The following is a 22550-nucleotide window of genomic DNA, read 5'->3' as shown; positions in this document are numbered from 1 at the left end:
ATAAAATTTTAATTCATGGATTAATTTTTATCTTATTAAATTAAAAAATATCATGAAAAACAAAAAATTCACAAACTTTAATCCCTTAAAAAAGAAACTCCGAACTATATGCAGATAAAAAGAATCAAAAGAAAACATTAAAAAAAGTAATATATTAACCAAGAAAATCATTAATTTGAACGCATTTTATTCGTAAACCATATATATATATATATATATATATATATATAGCCTATAGTGGTCACAAGTTTTGATGTCTATGGTGGCTATAAACTTCACAAAATAATATTTTCAACCAAATGAAATAAAAAATTGAAGCACGTTTCAGTTTTATTAATAAATAATGACATGTTTATGAGTATAAATAAAAGAAAAAAATTAGACCATTTATCATATTTTTTGACAAAAAAATGATCTATCGTTTTCTCTCGTCGTCAAAAATAGAGTTGCTACCAATACCTAAAATTTAAAAAATAATAGTATCTAAAATACTTACATTGCATTAATTTTTTTTCACGTTAATAAATAATTATTTATATCTTTTATTTTTAATTAAAATAATTATTTTATTCTGCAATAAAAATTTTGAAGTCTAAAATTACTGTTATTAATTAAATTTTAATATTAGTAAAGTGAAATTTAAAATTATTAATTACAAAAAAGAAAAATATAAGTAGATAATGAAAATATTAATGCAATGTAAGTATTTTTAGATACTATCATTTTTTAAATTTTGGGCATTGGTAGCGACTTCATTTCCGATGACGAGGAAAAACGATAGATCATTTTTTTGTCAAAAAATATGATAAATGGTCTAATTTTTTTTCTTTTATTTACACTCATAAACATGTCATTATTTATTAATAGAACTGAAACGTACTTCAATTTTTTATTTTATTTGGTTGAAAATATTATTTTGTGAAGTCCGTAGCCACTATAGGCACCAAAATTTGTGGCCACCATAGACTACACCTATATATATATATATATATATATATATATATATATATATATATATAATCACCTAATTTTCTAAATTTCATTCATCCTAATAGAAAAACAATAATTAAAATTGATGATAAGACTACTCATAAGATGATATGATTTATATGGCGAGGACAAGATCAGGTAAAGATCCACGAGCCCTAACCCAAGACGTGGTCCGCCATAACCTAACTTCTTCCTGGCGCTTACAACCGCCACCATCCTCATCGACACGAACCACCACCACTACAGTGACCAAGGTGTTGAAGTACTCACGCAGCTGGGAAATTATCCCCTGCTTGAGTCCCCACACATGCACCCAATACTCTCCCACCCCTTCCCATCCTTCAACAATCACACGCTCATCACCAATGGCCTTCACTCTCCTTGGCCTAAACTCGAAACAATCTCCCGTTGACTTCCCAGTCAACGCCTTCATCATGTGATGCCAATGTGGAGGCCCATGGTACCACCATTCAATCTCTTTTCCCACTATCTTCTCTACCTTCGCCGTGTCGCCGCCTCCCCGCAACGCCTTGTACAGTGATTTCACTATCTTCCGGTTGCGGTCTTCTTGTTCTGCCGCCGGTAGTGCGCCGGAGATTCTCTCTCGCCTCATCTATCTGATCGAAAATGTATTGTTGTTATTCAAGCTATCTCTAGAGCTTTATGCTTAACAACAATTTTGGTTTTAATTATTAATGTGTTGTCTATGTGCAGGTAACGTTTCTCTCTCTATATATATGGAATCTACGGTGATTACATACTATCCAGAATTAAGATAAATTTTTTTTATATTTTTATAATATTTATTTTTTTAAATTAAAAAATTTGTCAAATTAAAAAAATATTATTTTAATTTTAACCATACTTTTTAAATAATTAAATGATCATAATAATAACTACCATAACATGTAATATATATGACAAAGCAATCAATATTAATTATTAGAAAACAAATTATAACTCATAGTCTCATACTAGAAATGTTAGGGGCAGTAATTTTGGTTAAAAAAAAGAAAAATGTTAGGAAACAGTAATTTTGGTATTTTATAACCATCAATTGATCATTAATAATATTTTTAATGGTGTAAGATTATATCTAATGGTATCTAATGATGAAAGATCTATTATTTTTATTTTGATGGTTAAATGCTGGCCAAAAAATACAAAAGACTTTCCCTAAAAAAAATCAACATCAATTACTAGGCTAAGTCTATGGTGGTAAGTTTGGTTAGTTGCGGTGAATATGTATACACACTATATAGTGATTACGGTTCTATACTAGTAAGTTTTTAATTAAAGTCAATAATGATTGTACGCGTTATAAATTTTATTGCGAGGGTACAGTGAGTAATTTGACCTATATCCGATCATTACAGCTTAGCAGTGTCGTTTTTATATCAATGTGGAAGATGAAAAATTGGAAACAATAATATATTGGAATGAGAAAAATTGGCAGAAATACAACAAAGGTAAGATAATTCAGTTATTATTGAAATTATGATTTTGTGGGTTTATCACAAATAATTGATTATTAAATCACCGCAAAAGATAATACTATTACCACAAAAGACAAAGACGAGCTTTAATAAAGTTTATTTTTTATTTAATTTGATCTTTTAATTGAAATAAATAATTTATATTATAAACAAATGACAATAGTAAGTAAAGTACATACTAATTTAAGAATATACAATAAAAATATACAAAATTAAAATTAAAAAAAATAACAATTTTTTTATAGAAAATATGTATAAATAAAAATAATTAAAAAAATTATATGAACAATGAGTATTAAAAATTTTATATTAATTTTTTATAAATCTTAAATTCTAAATTCTCTCTTAATATTTTAATATTAAAAATTTTTAATTTTATTTAATTTTAATATTCTCTTTTAATATTATTTTTATTTAATTTGATCTTTATAATGGAATAAGTAATTTATATTATAAATAAATAACAATAGTAAGTAAAGTACATATTAATTCAAGAATATACCGTAAAAATATATAAAGTCAAATAAAAAATAATAATTTTTTTTATAAAAAATAACAAATTTTTTTATAAAAAATTTATATGAATAAAAATAAGTAAAAAAATTATATAAATAATGAATATTAAAAATTTTATATTCATTGTTTTTTATGAATACTAAATCCTAAATCCTAAATCCTCAATCCTAAATCCTCTCTTAATATTTTAATATTAAAAAATTTTGATTTAATTTAATTTTAGTACTTTTTTTAGTATTATTTTTATTTAATTTGATATTCATAATGTCCCTTCTTCCATTGATGTACACCAGACATGTCACTTAATGCCTCTTTTCCCACTGCGGCGGACTCTCTTCCTCCCCAACCTTATCGCTAAATGTTTAGATAGGATGAAAATTGAAGTTTTTGTATACAACGCTAAAATTTGTGGGTAACTCGTGGTTGGATCTTAGGGAGTGTTACTAGAACATAAATTGTGCTGAAAGTTACAGTTGACACATAAATTGTAGTAGAGTGCTGGGGTTACAACTTATACATAAATTGTGGCAGGATCTTATATTTTTGCCTGAAACCACGTAAATCCTCTTAGCCTGGAACGATTTATATACAATTAGTAAAGTTGGCAACTTTGGAACGATTTATGTGTTATTTCTCAGAAGTCATTCATGTATAAATCGTTCCAAGATGTAGTGATTAACATATTATATAAATCACATTTTCCTGACACGATTTATATAATATTAAAATTAGGGTATTCACGTTTCAAAAATTGTTTTAGGAAATTTGAGTAATTTTAGAAGTTGTTTAATTTATTTAAGTAAAAAAGCCTTTTTTTAAGCATAACTTTTTTAACTACTTTTTAAATGGCGTAATTGTTATGTTTGGTAAATAAAAATAAATATAATTTCTAATAAATACAAGTATTATATTAAAAAAATTTATTTTTAATAATGATTTATTTTATTTTTAGTGACAATAAAAATAATTATTAATATATTTATCGGTATTTAGACATTAACAACAATTATATAATTGTTAATAAAACTTTTTTGATAACCGCAAGAAATATATAATTATTCTTATAATATGTAATAATAACGACAACTATGTAATTATTGCAAAAAATATAAGTTAAATAAAATATATAGTGGTTAATTTGGTCATCATGTTATTGCTATTTGCTACTGAAAAGTTGCCGCTAAAAGTGAGTTTTATTGTAATGAAGCTATATAGTGTTTGATAGAATTAATTTTAACATTTAAAATGACTTTAATAATAATATAAATAATAATAATAATAAATATAGATATTTATTAGAATAAATTAAAGTTATTTTAATCTTTTTAAATTTAGAAATGACGAATTAATTTTGAAATATATTTTTACAGTAGTTAGGTAAATATATAATAACGATTTTTATTTAATCTCATTTTGTTGTTAAAATTTTTTTATTCATTTTATTAGCTAGTGTATTTAGATAAAAATGAGCAAGATTTTTTTTTTTGAGAGACGAGGGACCTAGCTATATGTGCATAACAACATGAAGAGGAGTAAGTTTGTAAAATTTATCATTCTCACCAATTATTATTGGAGCACTGTAATGTAATTAAATTAATGAATTTGTATAACAATTCCGTTACGTTACAGCATTTCTGCCAACTTCTATCAACTCTTGTTTATAACGGCGTTTTATGAAAGTGTCTTTGTGAATGTATTTAATAAAAATATTTTTTGATGACTGTGTCTAATGAAAATATTTTTATAGATATATTTTTTAAATATGTCTCTTTATATATATTTAAAATATAATAATTAATTATTATTAACAATAAATTGACAGATAATATATTGATATTCTATATTTTTTCTTTGTATAAACTATAAGACCAAAAAAGATAACAGGTATGTGTCAATTTTTAAGGCATTGACCGATATGCATCTGAAATTTAATTTGCATAAAACATAAATTAATTACAACTTTCCAGTCATATACATACACATTTTCTATAATTCTAATTGCGATTTTTGGATGGTGACGATGTATGTAAAAGTATTAGAATTATTAAATTGTGCAAATGCGCGCACGCGAGTATAGCAATTACTTCTGAAAAAATACTAAAGACCAACAAAGTGCGATTCTATTACAAAAAGACAAAGTTTTATTTTAAGGAAAATGTTATTTATATACGAAAATCAGCCACTAAAATCAGCTATCAATATATTTATGTATAAATATATATGTAATTTAATTTATTTTTAATGTGTATTTATATTCTAACAAGTATTTTATATTAGTGATCGATTTTGGTGACTAATTTTAATGTACATGTAACATAAATATTGTTTTAATTAATGAGAAAATGTTTAAAGTCAATACTTTAATTTGTGAAATATAATTAGGGCCAGGATAATTTAATTGTGCAAATGCTTGCAGGGCCTACAGCATTTACTTCAGGAAAAAATACTAAAGACCAACAAAATGTGATTCTATTACAAGTATAGACAAAGTTTGTTTTAATTAATGAGAGAATGGTTAAGGTCATACTTTAATTTATGAAATTTAATTAGGGCCGGTATAATTTAATGAGTAATCCTATTAATTGACTTTTATTTAAACAAATATAAGCGGGGAAGATAAAAATAGAGATAAATTTTACCCTAATGAAGTTTATATATAAATTAAAATACCATATTTTCTCTGCATTATGAAAAGAATGTTTACGCTTATATGTTTTAAACAAACAGTTAGCTTTATTAAATTCAAAGGTGACTACTCATATTATCATAAGAGTAACTACTTTAAAAGAATAAATAAACAACAATACATGCTAAATAGTAAATAATTAAATATAACAAAAATATTATCGATGGTGAAAGATTATGTACAAAGGGACCCTATAGCACTTGAATTTAAGGTGATTGGGCCACATTATTTTTATTTATTTGACTCTTTGCCAATTGAATTGTGTGTCATTAAGCATCATTTGAAAACAAATCAGCTAGTGATGCTAACCTTACAAAAAAAATTTTGTAGACTTCAGATAGACAAGTATAACATATAAATATTAAAATATCTGTCATCTTTTTTCTTTTCTTTCCTTTTGTTGTGAAATTGAATTTTGGATGTTGGAATATATGTGTGGCAGTTGTGACATTATAGAGTTGTGACCGGCGGAGATAGGTTTGTTATGGGGCGAGAGAAGATTTGATTTGACAGTTTGAATAATTGTGAGTGTGAGTTAGGAGTTGTTTGAATTTTTTAGACCAGCTGAGAGGTAAGAGTGAAAAAAAAGAGAGTGTAAGTGAGCGAAATTGGGAATGTTAGTAGATTTTTTTTTTTTTTTTTTTTGTGACGGAATGTTAGTAGATTGAGGCTAAGAAAATAGCATGGTGTTAATAGATTGGATCCCGACAATTATTTTAATGAAAGTTGTTCAAAGTTTGTTGGTTCTTAGTTAAATTGATTATTGTCCGTTAAATTACTTTATGATTCTTTATAAGTTTACTAATTAAATCTCTAAATTTAAAGGTTTTTAATTAAATTTTTATATTATTCTAAATTTTGTAATTAGGTTCTTACCAAATCTAAAATATTAGAATTTATAAAAAATTTAAAAAATAATAAACGTCCAAATTTATAAATTTAGGCTTTTAAGTTTTAAGTATGAGTATCTTGGATTTAGGGAGAAAATATTCTATTAATTCTAACCTTAAGTATAGTAAGAATCTAATTATAAAATTTAAAATAATGTAAGTATTTAATTGAAATTTTTTATACTATAAAAACTTAATTATAAATTTGATAAAATTATAGAAATTGATAGAAATAATTTAATTTTGAGTGTCTAATTTTAAATTGTGATGATTCAAAAAAAAAAAAGTTACTGTTATTCGTCAATTTGGTCTACGAGTTTTTAAATGGATCAATTTGTTTTCTCAATATTATGAGAAAAAAGATAGAAAAACAACGCATAGCAAAAATATGAATCTATGTTTTTTTTTTTTGTGAATTTTATCTTTGAACTTGTTAATAAGATGTTCATGTAGATCAAAAAGTGCCTTGTGGCATCTTCACATTATTTGACAATACCATATATATCCCAAATTATTTTGCATGTGTCATGTGAGGTAAATATGATTATTTCGATTCATTTTAGCCTCTTATTAATGGGTTAAAATAGACTATATAACAGAAACTAACTTGATCCATAATTACAAAAACTCAAACCAAAAACCGATTAAAATCGCACTAATTTAGATTTGATTGGATTTTATTTTTTACAAATTGCTGGATTGGATCGGATTTCGGATGTACTTTTCATAACCGATCCAATTCAATCCAAATCGCACAATGTACTATAATATTATTATTTTATTATTATATTTACAATTATTCTTATAACATGTTCAATTTGTTATACATTTTTATATTATTCAAGATTATTATTATTTAATAAATATTTTATGTTCAAAATGTTATTTATTTATTTATTTTAACTAACCTATAATTTTATTTCTATTGTTATGTTATCGTTGGCTTTTAAAGATATTGTTAAGACTTGTTATGTTATTGTTGATTATTTGAAATTTGATGGTAAGACTTGTTATATGTATTTATTTTTTTTTTAATTTACAAAGCCGCAAATCTAATCCAATCCAAACCGCTTGAAATTGGATTGGATCGGATCGAATTTTTTTTTTTAAAAGTCATTTAATCCAAACCACACCGCAAACAAAACTAGTATTCAGATCGGATGAGTTTTTGACTCAAAACCGATCCAAATCGTACCGCGAACACCCCTAATATATATGAAGAAAATCAAAATCAATTTGAGTACAAGGTTATTAAATTATAGTTTCATACAAATTGTAGAATTTAAAAAAAGTTCAAGTTGTAATAGATAGTTAGAGTCTCAATATGCATAGTGGTAGCAACAAAATTTGAATGCAATATATTTAAAAGGTTGAAAAACTTATGAAGCAAAACAATTTTTTTCAATGCAACTTGTGTGTTCACATGCATATTGCAAGTAATTGAAATTTGTGTGTTCATCACATGCATATGTGATGGATATTTTTGCCAAATTATTCACATTTGTTGCCTATATAAATGCTAAGGATTTAGTGTTTTAAAAGGTCTAAATTCTTGCCTATATAAATGCTAAGGATTTAGTGTTTTAAAAGGTCTAAATTCACAATGTAAGCCAATTGAGTTAGGGAGTCATGGGTGAGTTAGAAAACTCGCTGTTAAAAATTCCTAAAATTTTTTGTATTGGAGTTCTTTTTCATTTGTTTTGTATATTAAGTCTATTTATTGGTTTTTTTGGTAAAAAAAGATTTGTGTTAGATTTTATATCTTCTTTTTATATTAATGATTATTTTTTAAATATACACCATTTAATTTAATACTATAAGATATTTTGAATACATTTGAGGTTTTAATTCATTTGAGTAATTGGTCAACAAATATTTTCTTTTAGTATTTTCTCTAATATAACATTCTTACAGCTATACTCATAATATATTATTAATTATATCAAACACTTTCAGCTTTCCGCAACAAATTAATTAACAACCATTATGACAAGTTCATTCTTCTCCTCATTTTGGTACCAACCACCATGACAACAACTACCACAAAAAACTCTGAATTTTTTCAAGAATCCTAAAAGTTTGTTGTTGGATTCGTTTAGATGAGATAATGTTCTCACTACAAGAAAACACGTCTTTTGCCACGCTTTTAAAGCGTGGTGAAAAGCTAAAAAAAGCGTGGCGATAGCTTTTTGCCACGCTTTTGAAAGGGTAACCTATCAAAGGGTGGCGGTTGCTCTATCGCCACGTTTTTTGCAGTCTATTGCCACGCTTTTTGTTTGCCACGCTTTTTTACAAACGGCCACTTGAAAAACCGTGGCTGTAGGTGAAAAATATGACCACACTTTTAAAGCGTGGCGATAGCTGGAGATACGGCCACGCTTTAAAGCGTGGCGATAGGTGGAGATACGGCCACGCTCCATAGCAAAATATACAGCCACGCTTTAAAAGCATGGTTACTTAATCTTCATTGCTACACAATATAAATTTTCAATCCTTTTTTATTACCAAACCTACAAATATCGTATGCAACTTTTTATTACAAGACAAATCAAACAATAATTAGTGAGATATATAATTTACTATAATTGTTTTATACATTAAAAAATTATTACTCAAATACAAAATAAATCTCGAGTTCAAATTTCAAAACTAAAAACCGAAGAAAAATACAGAAACAATACAAGTTAGAACTGCTCATGATATATCAAATTACACTAATAGAGATGATCATCAACCTAAATACTTAGTAAAAGATCAAAATCAACCTAAAACTGCTCCACTTTGTGCATTAAGCGTTCAAGTTATCCATTCCAATACTAGCCTGCAGCAAAATATCAAGAACAAATTGAACCAACAAAAACGATATATATAAAAATATTATAAGAAATAATCTAATTTATGCATGTATTAACAATTCCAAATTAAACCAGGTTCACATTCTACTATAAAATACTGTTAGATTGAACCACAGATAGCCAGAAATTGAATTGAATGCTCACTGATTGGTAAATGCAAATCTAAAAGTACAATAACACGAAACTAAACTATGCTCAAAATACCAAACTAAATTATTGAACAACTATAAAGCAGATGCATTATTAGCTCTTTTTTCAAGCGACAAAATTATTTATTTGCAAAACCAATAAAGCAATAAGGTTGATGCAGAATGCTTAAGGTATACCGGTGAGGGAAAAAATCTGCATCCTGTTGAAGAATCCAAGAAAGCAGTGAGATCAACCATGTCTTCAAGTTTGAACTTTATGCCAGTCTCCTCTTCAACCTGTCAGAGGCACAACTAAGCCATGAAGAGAATTGGAGAGAGAGAAGCCTCAAGAACTGCAGTGCCAACGAAATCACCCTTGTCATCATCCAACATTCCAGCAGGCAATTCCAAAATAATTCTTCCAGTAGGAACCCTTGCCTGATAAATAAAAAATAATAAGCATGATATGGAACACTAGTTAAAATGTTTGAAAAAAAACATAGTTCTCTCTACAAGGATCCAACATCTAAGAACCTGTTCAGTAAGGACAGCATAAGTTTCACCATCTGATTCCAGAAGTATCAACACAGTCACAGCAGGTCCTCTTGCAAATACAATACCTGGAACCTAATCACGGTTTACTTTATTATATATAAAGAAAGAAATCAGCATCAGGTGCAAGTGCACAGAAATTACAAGCAAAAGAGGAATGATGGATGCCTGAGAACATAAGGTAAGAAGCAAAAGATCCTAATAGTTGTGCATTTTAGATACCACATACTAGTTCATAGCCCCTTGCTAAAATTAACACAAGAAAATGGAAACATAGACTGGCTTATAAATGTCAGCTTTAAATTTGAGAAACCCAATGCGCTTTCCAAACATGTCTACACCCTGTTTACACCAAAAAGAGTCCAACTAGTTTCGTTGATTTTGATTTGAGAACATGAATAAGACTAGAAGACTAACAGGTTAGTCAGTTACTTAAATTACCACTTAACAAGGCCTAATTATCAGAAATCATATCCACTTTTTAAACACTGATGATGCAATTACCTGAATTAGAACTTGTCTCAGAGCCAAGGTGCCATCAGCTAGAATCCCAATCTCACTTTGCAAGTTATGCAATCATTGCTTGAATAAAGAGGAATCAATAGCATTCCTGCAATGGAAAACAACAAAAACCAAACCAAACCACCACAACTGAGACATGTTTTTTATATAGCATGATAACAAGAAGAAACTTTGTGCCTATCAATTCTCTTTTGCCATTACATCTCATGGGGACTTGTCAAAACCTAGCATCTAATTGAACAAAACCTCCAATATCTAATTTTAGTAGCTGTCAAAACCTGCAGGGTGTGAAAGAGGAAGAAAAGAATGCCTAAATCCATCTTTTAATATAATTATTCAGCACATTCCCTTCTTGAAAAAACACACTGAACTTTCAACACATATCTCACCCTGAAATCAAAACAAGAACAAAATGTTAAAGAGTGTCATTATAATGTGTAACCTGAGTTTCTTCATTATTAATTCACTTAAGAGAAATTTGACCTTGTTATATACTATGCCCAAGAGAGCAAGGCTAGCAGCTTTATCTACATCAGCATCATCAAAGATTAGAAGAGGTGACTTTCCTACTAATTCAAGTGAAACTTGTTTCAAGTTGCTGCTAGCTGCAGCATCCATTATTTCACGGCCTACCTCCATCGAACCGGTGAAGCTGACCTGCACACACATAAAGCACAAAAATCAAAATATTAGCCGAGGTTAACTATACAAATCAAACAATGCTATAGCCAAGTTACATTGCGGTCAATTACACACTTAACTCGATACAATCAATACAAAGAATAAGAACTTAATTTGTAGTCTTAAACATTGCGGTCAATTACACACTTAAAGCTTAAACTTTTTGAAACAGAATTCAAAGAATAAGAACTTAATTTGTAGTCTCTTTGCATAACCTTCAAATAAAACAAAGCCCAAAAAACTTACTCAGCAATAAAGTTGGATTATCCAAACAGAGGGTAGTTAATGAAAAGCAAAATCAACATTACCTGGAGGAGCAGATCAAACTGAACTCTCCCTTCTACAGCAACTTCTTTACTTTCTCTGGTTCCATACTGTCTACAAAACCATCAAGTAACACCGAGAAAGTGGTTGAAACAATTGACAGTGCAAAAACACAAATGGTAAACAAGATAGTTTTAAAAACACAAAGCTGAATACCTCTATCAAGAATACCTACCAAGAATTATAATTTTGGCAAGAGAATAATTAACTCGTGACCATTTGCTTTTGAGAAGGACAATTGTCAAAATGTAAATACCAAAACAATAATGTAAGGATTTGAGAAACCTAACAATTTAGCAAATTAAAACAACAATAGCCCAATAATTTAGCAAATTATCAACTTAATAGGTTCAAAAACAGAAAATCACAACAAAAAAAAAATAAAATAAAAATAACAGAAGAACAACAGAACAACAACACAAGAACAATTAGCAAATTAACAAGTTCACACTAACAGTTAAAATTTACCAGGAGAACACTAATGCAAGTGGAATCATCATGCTAATATGTTTTCTACAAAGATGCTATTTGTGCAGCTAAAATTTCCTAATTACTAAGATCCAGTTATTCTAATTTCACATGCAATCAACTTACTAAGTTTCTAAAAGCTAGAAATGATAAACCAACCCGAAATATGGTTAAAGCATTTCATCAAACATGTTGAGTGCGGTAAACTTGAAACGAAATAAGAGAATTCAAAGCTTAGTATCAATGTGATAGAGAAGAGAACATAACTATTGTATACTTTAATTCAGTCTATGAAAAAAATCCAAACCACTGCCAAATCAAATAGTTACTTATTGTAATAGAAATAAGAAGTTGCAGAGTTTCAAGCAGAGTATTGGTGTTGTGTGAGTGTATTGTCTGGTGGTGGGTTTAGGGAACTCACGGCGGCGACAAAAGAGAGCAGTTCGACGGCTAGGTGGAGCACACGGGTTGGTCGCAGAGTTTGAAGCAGGGCAACGTGGCTTCCAGACGAACGTGAACGCGAACGGTGAACGGCGAGTGAACGCGAACGGTGAACGCCGAGCAAACTTGAACGGCGAAGAACGCGAACGAAGATGACGGCTGAACGAAGACGCGAACGTTAACGGCAACCAACGGCAGCGGAAGCGCGGCTAAGCAGACAAAGACGACGGACGCCGAGCTCGAGGAAGCAGCTGCGATCGGTGACAGCGAACGGGGGTTGAAGACTTGGAGCACGAGGGAAGCTAGATAGACGGACGGGCGGCAGCAGTATGCCACTCCTTGCGGCGGCGGTGGTGTAGGCTTACAGTGTTAGGGTTTTTTGGCTGAGTTTCTGTGAATGAAAGAAACGGAGGGAGAAAGGGAGAAAGAAACGAAGGAGCTTCAGAACCAAGAGTGAAAGTAAGCAAATTTGGCAAAAACGACGAAGTTTCTTTTAAACCGGTTGGTTCTCTGTCCGGTTCAACCGTTCCTGTAGCTCTCTACGGCCACGCTTTTGAAGCGTGGCAGAAAAAACATTTTGGCCACGCTTTTAAAGCGTGCCAAAAGAGTACTAGGATATGGCCACGCTTACGCCGTAATGAAACCCTGTCGCCACGCTTTCAAAACGTCCTCGTTTCTCTCTATCGCCACGCTTTTGAAGCGTAGCAAAAAAAAGCGTGGCCGTTTCTCTAATCAATTGCCACCATACAAAAGCGTGGCCGTTGATACTTTTTGCCACGCTTTTAAAGCGTGGCAATAAAAAAGTGGCCAAATCTCTAATCTATCGTCACCCTCATAAAAGCGTGGCCATTAACTACTTTTGGCCACGCTTTTAAAGCGTGGCAAGAAAAAAGCGTGACCATAGGCCTTTTTTCTTGTAGCGTCTCTTGTAAAATTACCATATAGTTCTCTCATTTTCTTTCTTAAAAAAAAAATTAAAAGGCAATTGAGTGAGAGTGTGTTTGTGAGCACTCTTTCTTGTTATACAATATTTGTTTAATACTAAAAGTTTTTATTTTGGTTACTAAAAATTGAATTTTAAATTTTTTAATTATAGAAATTTTTATGAATCATGTTAAATATACACTAAAATTAATTATTAAAATAAAATATATATTAAAAATAAATTAAATTAATTTTAATAATTGTTTTTTATCTATAAATAATATTAAAGAGATAGATAAATTTTTATATTATATTATGAAATTATTCATTCTAAAAAATTTAAGTTAAAAGAAATAGATAAATGATTAAATTAAAAAGTGTGATCTATTTATTTTGTTATACTTTAAACAAAAAATAACATTTTTATAATATATAAAAATTAAATCTTAAAATTTATCATCCAATAATAAAAATAAAATATCTTTATACACTACAAAAAAATTATATTTTAGCGACAAATTTTTAGTGGCAATAATATAATGGCTACTAATTTTTTTATTTAAGTTATATTTTCGCGACAATTATATATTTGTCATTATTATTATATGTTATAGTGGCCATTATTATTATTGCCAGAAAATTACTAACCTTTTTCACTTTTAATTTTAATTTTTCTAAATTTTTATAGTGGCTATTGCCATTATGGCCACTAAACTCTTATTCTCACTTTTTATTTTTTATCTACCGTAAATCAAACTGAAAATACAGAAAGATATACAAAAGAAAATATCATTTTCCCTCTCCATCCTTTGTTTCTCTTCACTTTCTCGCTCTCTCTTTTCTTCATCAATGAAAGATTGATTTCACTATTGGTCTGGGTTAACTCTTGTAACCATTGCCATCGCCGACCACCATCACCACCACCACCACCGTAACCATTGCCGATAGCCGCCGTCCATCATCCTATCCCTTGGACTTCGTTCCCATTCGATCCGCATCTCTGTCATCGTTTGTTCGTTTCAGATCTACGTTGCCAAAGTCTTTCAGCCCGTTGCTGCTCTTGTCGCAACACCACACATCCGCCGCTTGCACCGCCGCCGTTCTTGCACGTAGACGCACAAGATCATCGCCGCCGATAGGTCTTCTCCGTTTATTTTTTCGATTTTGGTTTGAATACTCAGAAGCATGTAATTTCCTCTCCGTGTTATTACTTTTGCTATGTTTGCTTGCTTGATCCTAATGAATCTAACAGATCAAGCTGAAATTAAAGTGTTTAAGTGATTCAGATCCTAATTTTTTATTTGTTCTGTCTTCTCCGTTCTTACTTGCTTGATCTACCGTTCTTGCTTGCTTGCTCCGTTTATATTTGGATTTTGGTTTAAGAGTTTGAAATATTTTCTACACAGTTAAAGATTACAGCCAACATTATCTTGATTTTGAGACTGCCATTGAAATATTGCTAATTAGTACTAATTATATCCACTGGGTGCATTCAACCTTGATCTTGAAATACCAACCAGGATCTTAAGAGTGACCTCAGGGATTTATATATCAATTCCGCAGTGTAAGGATCTCAATTACATGCTTCAGGAAAATTCATGTTAAGCTTGTTAGGGAGCTTGAGAAGAAGTTTAGTGGCAAGGTTAGCAAGCCTTGTTTAAAATGCTTGCTTGTTTTCTTGCTTTCTTGCTTTCTTGATCCGCCATATGATGCTGATTCACATTCAATCACTTTTTCTTCATTGCCTTATTAGCTATAAATGTTGTTGGCTTAAAAAGTAATTGAGCTTTGAATTGAACTTTGAAGAGAAGGAAGATCCAACAATGTACATTTTCCCTGTGTTTGTTCTAGTTATTGGCTTTTATGGAAAAGCACAGTATATTATTTCAATCTTGGGCCTCTTTATTAGAGTTCAGCTTGACTTTTTGTCACGTATATACTGAAATCTGTTTGACTTACTATAAAGTATTAATGATTATTATTAGGGGTCTCAATCGATTTTCTTTCGTTTGGACTTTATAGATCAGATAGACTTGCAGAATTTTTCCTAATTCTGAATTGTATAATTTTGATGAAATTATCTGAGTCCTAATTCTGAAATAATAAAGGAGGAGTTCAATTCTAAAACTGTGTTTATCAGAGTGGAAATTTGATGCCTTTGAAGAAAATGGCAATGACGTTATCATGTGTTTCGTTTCAGTTTGTGTGTTCGGAATCAGTAATTATTCATTTGACTTCAATTGAGGGAGGAAAATATTTATGTTTGGTTTTGACCTTTGAACTTGAGGTTCCTATAATCAATTAGTGACAGTTGTTTAAATTGTCTTTCAAGTCCCTTCTGCCAAAGGGTGTTGCTGACTCTTGAGGAGAAACATCTTCCTTATGACCTCAAGTTGGTAGATTTGACCAACAAGCCAGAATGATGATCTTCTGGTTCATTTCTTTCTTTAAGTTCTTCCTTTGTACAAGAGTTATTAGTTTGTTGTCGTTCTTGTTCTTGTTCTTGTTCCTTTTCTTATTGTTTGTGTTACTGCTTAAAAATTAATGCTGAGGGTAAAGTTCCTGTCATAAAGCTTGATGAGAAGTGGGTTTCTGATTCGGATATCATCACACAAATTCTAGAAGAGAAGTATCCTATCCCACCATTGGTAACTCCACCCGAAAAAACTACAGTATATATGTATCTATCTTCTAGATTTCCTGATCATTACTAGATATTTTTGTGCTATTATGTTTTTCTTGTGCTTGATGTACTTAGTTTGGAATATTTAGAGAGAAAAATGAAGCATAGTTATTGTGAATATATCATGGAGTTATTATGAAAGCTCACATACCCATTCAAAATATGCCAAAATCTATTTTTATCTTTATTGCTGTGGATATTCGCTGTAAAATGTACCGCTGATATTTTTACTCCTTTTGCATAAGACGTCTGGGATTTGAATTGAGTTGATTGTTGAATTGGAAGCAAGTAGTCCAGAACTATTCCTGAACTAGGAATCTGTTGCTTTAATCAATCCTGGGAGGCAGAGACATAAGATAGAATCTCTCAATTCTTTCTTGTGCTCTAGAGTAAACACTAATTTCATTTCCAGCACATTACTTAGACAAACATAGAGAAACAAGTTGTTTGACTAATCTAAGGGCCCTTTGTAGGCTTGTACTCCCATACAAGTCATTTAGGTTATCTGAGAGTGATTATGGAGAACTCGATTCATAATATTTATATAGCACCCTTTGCCATTAATGTGACATCTTGTGTGCTACTAATTCACCATGCTTAACTAGCAATTACTCTTTGGTGTAATTTAAGGTAGCGTTTGTTTTCGGAAACAGGACACGGAGACATGGACAGCACATTTTTAAAAAGCGTTTGGAAGCAAAGACATGGACACTGACCATATTGTCTCCAGGACAGTTTTTTATACTTTTGTGTCCACTCTTTTACGAAGGACAATGATGGACACAGGATTTGGAAGAGGGACACAGACTGTTTTTATGAATTTTTTTTCTTTTTTGTCCATGGTGCTATTTTTTATTATTCCACTGTTACCCCTTTTTATTTTTCCTATTTTGCGTTGTTCTCAGAAAGTACTTTTTTTACTCCATGCTCTTTTTCTATTTTTACGTTCTTTTTCTTTCTCTTTTTTTCTCAGGTACTCTCTCCTTTTTTATAAAAATTTTTATTGGACTGGATAATTTTTTTTTTCTTATCATTCTTACTTCAACATCATTTTAACCTTATATTATATTATTTGATTTGTAATAAAAATAATAACAAAAATAATTAGTCTGGAGAATTTTAAAAGATAAATATTATAAAGGTAAAATTGATATTTTAAAATGCTAAAAAATAATTTATAAATTGTAATTGATTTTATATAATTTAAAGAAAAATTAATTTTTTGAAAAGAAAAATAAAATTTTAGATAAAAAAATTAATTTTCTAAATAAAAATAGATTTTTATGCGCAAAAATTAATTTTTTTTCATTTAAAAATGGATTCTTTTTTTAAAACTGATTTTGTATTTAAAATTAATTTGGCTTATTAACCTAAATGAAATTTTTTATTAATCAAACTCAGATTTTTTTTGTTAATATTAACCATATGTATTCCTATATATTAATAATAAATTTAAAAATAAATAATTATATTTATAAATTTTATTTTAATATAAATACTATTATATAATTTTTTATTAAAATTTTTGACTGCTTCAAATATTTTTTTCAAGTTCTCACTGTCTGTACTCCTACGTACTCTCATTATTTATTACATTAGTTTATACTAAAAAATTTGGAATCACATGGCTATTTTAGTCATTTTATATAATATTTTAGTCTTGTTCATGTGTATCCAAACATAATACTGGACATTACATTAGTGTCCTATCCATCGTATCCAAACACGATACACAAAACATAATTTTTAATGTCTCTGTCCTATTGTCTTTGTCTCAGTGTCCTGTTCTGTCGTGTCTCTACAAACAAACGCTACCTAAAGTCTGTGAATTAAAACTTGTGCAGAATATTTTCATGATTCTTGCAACTTTCATATATGGTACTTTTGTCAATGAAAAAGACATATCTGCAGCTGACTTAGCTCTTGGACCAAAGCTGTATCATTTGGAGATTGCATAAAATTAATAAATTTGTATATGCTTTATTATCTTTTAAAAGAAATTTGTGTATAAATATTTTGAATTTAATAAAATATTTCATTTTGTAGTAATTAATTTTAGTATATTTATATTATGTACAATAATAATAATTGTTGGTAAAAATAATTTGAAATTTTTGAAGAAAGATAGGTTGTTATTTCTAAAAGAGTGAGTAATTAAAAGGGTCTTAAAATTTTAGCGGCAATAATAATGGTAACTAAAAGTGAATAACATTATAATTCTAGGATTATTTTTAGTAGCCCTATAAATTGACGGTAAAATGATTTTTAGCAACAATAGTAATGGCCACTAAAAGTGAATAATATTCCAATTTTAGAATTACTTTTGGTAGCCATATAAATTGCCAAGAAAATTGCCGTTAAAAGTTATATACTTTTTGTGGCAATTAAAATGGTCTTTATCGGCAAATGTTATAATTGCTGCTAAAACCTTTTAGCGACAGAACATAAGACGGCTAATGTCTAATTGCCGGTAAATGTAATAACGGCTATTTTTATTGCCGCTAAAAGCAAAATAAATGGCCGCTAAAAGTGATTTTTCTAGTAGTGATATAAAAATAATTATTAATTTTTTTATTCAAGTATCCACTATTCTAAAAACCTTTTAGATGGACACTCAATCAAAATCTGCTCCTATTGAAGCTGCTCTTCTATGTAGATCCGTCTCTGTTCATGAACATGATTAATGCTCTAAATTTCGCTAATTGATGGATTTGATATTATTTTCAGAAAGAGCATGACCATATTGTCCTCAAATATGATTTGAAGAATTGCAAGTGTGGCCTATTAACAAACCCCTTGGATTGGTCTTCAAAAGAGAGGGTTTACAGGATTTTGATTGAGGAGTATGAATTCATTATTTTCTTTGTGGTTACTCAACTTGTTGCTGTAATTGCACGTAATTGTAGAGAAATCCAGTAGAATATTATCATTAAATAATAATTAAATAACGGATTAAGTTTCTCTTTTTAAATTCAATCAACTCCTCTTCTTATTTCATCCCAACATCAAAATGTAAATGACTCATTTTTATTTTTAATACTCAAACTCTTAAATTTTATATGATAAATTAATATATATATTTTCAATGTGCCTAATCATATAATATCTGATGGTCTGATGTGGTTTTACACTGAATTAAGAGATTTTCAATGTTCTTCAATATGGAATAAGAAGAATGAAATAGAATTGAAAGAATAAGAGTGCAGTGTATCAGTATAAGACTTCTGAATATGTAAATTATTTTTTATGATGTATAACATTTTAATTGGATATTTATTTTTAATTTGAGTTATTATTTTAATCATAATTAAATGGCAAATTCTGTAGTAACTTGTTGTTTGGTGGCTAAGAGTGACTTTCTTTTGACCATCTAATGATATAGGGACACATGTACAGTAGACAGTCAAACGAAAGAGTGCACCAACTTTTAGTCAAAGCTAGTAACGAGTGCTAAGTGCGGAAACATTAAATATTTACTCTAGGAACATGAGCGGGATTTTGGTTCCAAAAACAAGACTTTGATATGGCCAAAGTTTGAGTCTGACAAAATAATATAGTTGAAAAATTAATTGGATATCCAAAAAATTCTGCAAACTATGAATTCCGTTGTAGACAAAATAAAAAAAAGAGAGGATAAAAGTGATTCTTATGTCTGATTTAAAAAGAAAAGGAAAAAAATCATTCAATAATTTTTTGTCATGTTAATTAGGATAAGCTTTAAAAATGATATCCGATTGTTGATATAGATTATGTACAGCATGATTAAGGTATAAAATGAAAATCATAAAAAAAGTTTGAGAATAAAATTTAGTTATATTAATTTAAGTATTAGATTCAATTGAAAAAAAATAATTCATCGTTGTAATTTTAAAATTTAAAGAACTTATTTGAGAATAAGAATTTGTTTATTATGTTAAAAGCTAAAATTTGAGTGAGAAAAATTTTAAAAGAACCTTTAGTTACTTTTAAGGAGACAAATTACGTAACAGTATTAATTATATCAATAATATTTAGAAAACAATAAAAATTAGTTTGATATAAATAATTATAGATTATTTTATTTGATATTTATTGGTTATTATTAAAATAATTATATAATTTAAATATAACAAATATGTAATTATAGATGTATAATAAAATAATTGATTAAATTAAAGATTTCTAATATTAAATATTTTTTGTTATCATAAAGCATAAGTAATTTTAAATTTTAATTTAATTGGTTTAAAAAAATTGTATTAGTAAAATTCAACAATAATCAAGACTCTTCGGACAATACACACGTTTTTTGTTTTAGCCAACATTTCATTATTGCAAAAGCGTGCGCATTGTCCGAAGTGTTTTGATTATTATTGAATTTTACAAATATAAATTTTTCAAACCAATTAAATTAAAATTTAAAGTTATTTATGATTTACGATAACAAAAAATTTTTAATATTAGAAAATTTTAATTTAATCAATTATTTTATTATACATCTATAAATATATATTTATTACATTTAAAATTATATAATTATTTTAATAATTATTATTAAATCTAAAATAAAATAATTTATAAATTAGACTATAAACCTTAGTTATTGTCTAAGAATTTTTTGGTCATCCAACAAGTTTTTCAATTATACGTTTTTATCCGACCCAAACTTTAGCCCATGTCAAAGTGTCGTTTTTGGAACCCAAAGTCCCACCCATGCCCTTGCAGTAAACTATTAATATTACCCTACTTAACACTAACTGCTAGTTTTGACCGAAAGTTAGTGCACTCTTTCATTTAATTGCTTGCTGCACATGTCCCTATACCATTGGATGGTCAAAAGAAAGCCACCCTTAGCTACTGAACAACAAGTCATCACAGAATTCACCTAATTAGATTATATTGTAACTAAATCTTTAAAAGCGGTAAATATATAATTTGTTAAAATATGAATAAACACCCAACTCGGTCCCTGTCCATTTCTAATTAGGACAACGTGATTCCTCACCAAAAAAGTAACCCACGCCAGTCCTTATCTATGCAAAAAATAACTCATCGCGCCCCTCCCATGTATCCCCCATCCATAGTTGACGAAAAAAGCTGATGTGTCATTTACCGGCGTTGATCTGGCAGTTAACCCAGAGTTAAGTGCCAATGTAGAATAGTGGGAATGGACAGGGGTCGATTTGTCCTCCTGTCACATTCAAAAACGACGCCGTTGCTAGGTTTAGAAGAAGCAAATGTTTACTTCATCTTTTTGTTCCCCAACCTCTGTACAAAGTATTCATAGTCTAAACAATAACGAAATCCTAGGGGACCATGGTTGGAAGTGGAGAACGTTGTGCATCTTCCAACTTGCGAGCTGGTGATAGTTGGAGTTATAGCATGAACTCTAATGAGAGTATTGTAGGTAGAAGGAAGAAGAGATGGGTCTCCCCAAAATGCTGTTGCGGGTCTGATGCTGTTCTGTTCATGTCTAGGACCAAAAGTAATCCGGATAGGTTATTCTTACGGTGTCCTAAATTCAAGGTATGTTCATGAAAAATTTTGTGCTGAATGTGTTCGATTCTATACTTAGTTCCAGGTCTGTTCATGGTTTTAACATTTTTGAATTTGTGTATATGTAGACTGCGGAAGGATGTTGCTCGTTTTTTATATGGCTAGATGATTATGTCTCTTCCTTTAATGAGCATGTTTCGAAGACAACATCAAAGGGGGTATTGCCACAGAACTAGCAACGATTTGAAGGCCTTAGTGATGCGCTCGATGACAAAGTGGAAGAGCTAGAAATTAGGTTGATTGGATTAGAAAATCAATTGGAAAAGAGCAGGAAAAAAATGGGTGAAAATAGATGCTTGGGGTTAGGGTGTAGTATTTTTGCATTTTTGATTGGGATTATGGTTGTCTGTTTATTTAGGACAACTATGTATGCAACCTAATGAATAATTTTAGGCTATTTAAGGACTGTGTGGCAAGATGAGATTGGATATGTAAACATTGTGGATGTAGGTTATATGAAGATGAATTATTATATTGACTGTTTAAAGCTTGTTACCTGAACTTAATGCAAATTAGAGCAGCATATATTTGTGCATGTAACATAGATTGAAGTAAACCTTGTAAAGCATAGAAATTCATACCATTATATTCATATTGTCAAGAAAGATGTAATTCATATGTTGACAGCGATAATATCATTGCAGAGGCAACATGGCCCTAATCAAAACTTACACATTCGTAAATACCAAAATACCAAAAGAACAGCAAGATATTTCTTGACATAATTGTATCCTTCAAACTAAAGTATCAAAATACCAAAATAACATTATCACATATCTCAGTATCACATATCTAAGTCCCTATTATAAATGTCACCCCTGCTTAGTAGGCCTGAGTCCTGGAGGCCTGTAGCCGGGTG

The 22550-nt window shown here is 29.4% G+C and overlaps 2 protein-coding genes and 1 long non-coding RNA gene across 6 annotated transcripts; 1 reads left to right on the top strand and 2 right to left on the bottom strand.

The window, feature by feature from the left end:
• Positions 1-1105: 1105 nt before the first annotated feature.
• On the bottom strand, positions 1106-1611 carry LOC130964087 (senescence associated gene 20-like). Its single transcript, XM_057889859.1, has one exon. The coding sequence runs from the start codon at positions 1601-1603 to the stop codon at positions 1106-1108; it is 498 nt and encodes a 165-aa protein (XP_057745842.1). The 5' UTR covers positions 1604-1611.
• A 7559-nt stretch (positions 1612-9170) lies between these two features.
• Positions 9171-12997, bottom strand: LOC130962387 (uncharacterized). Of its 4 annotated transcripts, XR_009079786.1 has the most exons (8): positions 12530-12997; positions 11625-11694; positions 11119-11292; positions 10914-11025; positions 10618-10723; positions 10096-10188; positions 9760-9999; positions 9171-9399 (listed from the first exon to the last, which is right to left on the bottom strand). It is a non-coding gene; the product is annotated as an uncharacterized LOC130962387 (long non-coding RNA). The 4 variants fall into 4 exon arrangements; XR_009079785.1 differs by having other exon boundaries at positions 10618-11025; XR_009079788.1 differs by having other exon boundaries at positions 10096-10181; positions 10618-11025.
• Positions 12998-14430: 1433 nt separating this feature from the next.
• Positions 14431-16810, top strand: LOC130962428 (glutathione S-transferase DHAR3, chloroplastic-like). Its single transcript, XM_057888648.1, has 4 exons — positions 14431-14612; positions 14994-15115; positions 15806-15893; positions 16002-16810. Exons 2-4 carry the CDS (start codon positions 15072-15074, stop codon positions 16185-16187), a joined length of 318 nt encoding a protein of 105 aa, XP_057744631.1. The 5' UTR covers positions 14431-14612; positions 14994-15071; the 3' UTR covers positions 16188-16810.
• The last annotated feature ends 5740 nt before the right edge of the window (positions 16811-22550 follow it).

The sequence above is a fragment of the Arachis stenosperma genome, chromosome 1 (assembly GCF_014773155.1).
Source record: "Arachis stenosperma cultivar V10309 chromosome 1, arast.V10309.gnm1.PFL2, whole genome shotgun sequence".
NCBI lineage: Eukaryota > Viridiplantae > Streptophyta > Magnoliopsida > Fabales > Fabaceae > Arachis > Arachis stenosperma.
The sequence above is the reverse complement of the archived record's forward strand: the minus strand, read 5'-3'. Positions and strand labels throughout refer to the sequence as shown.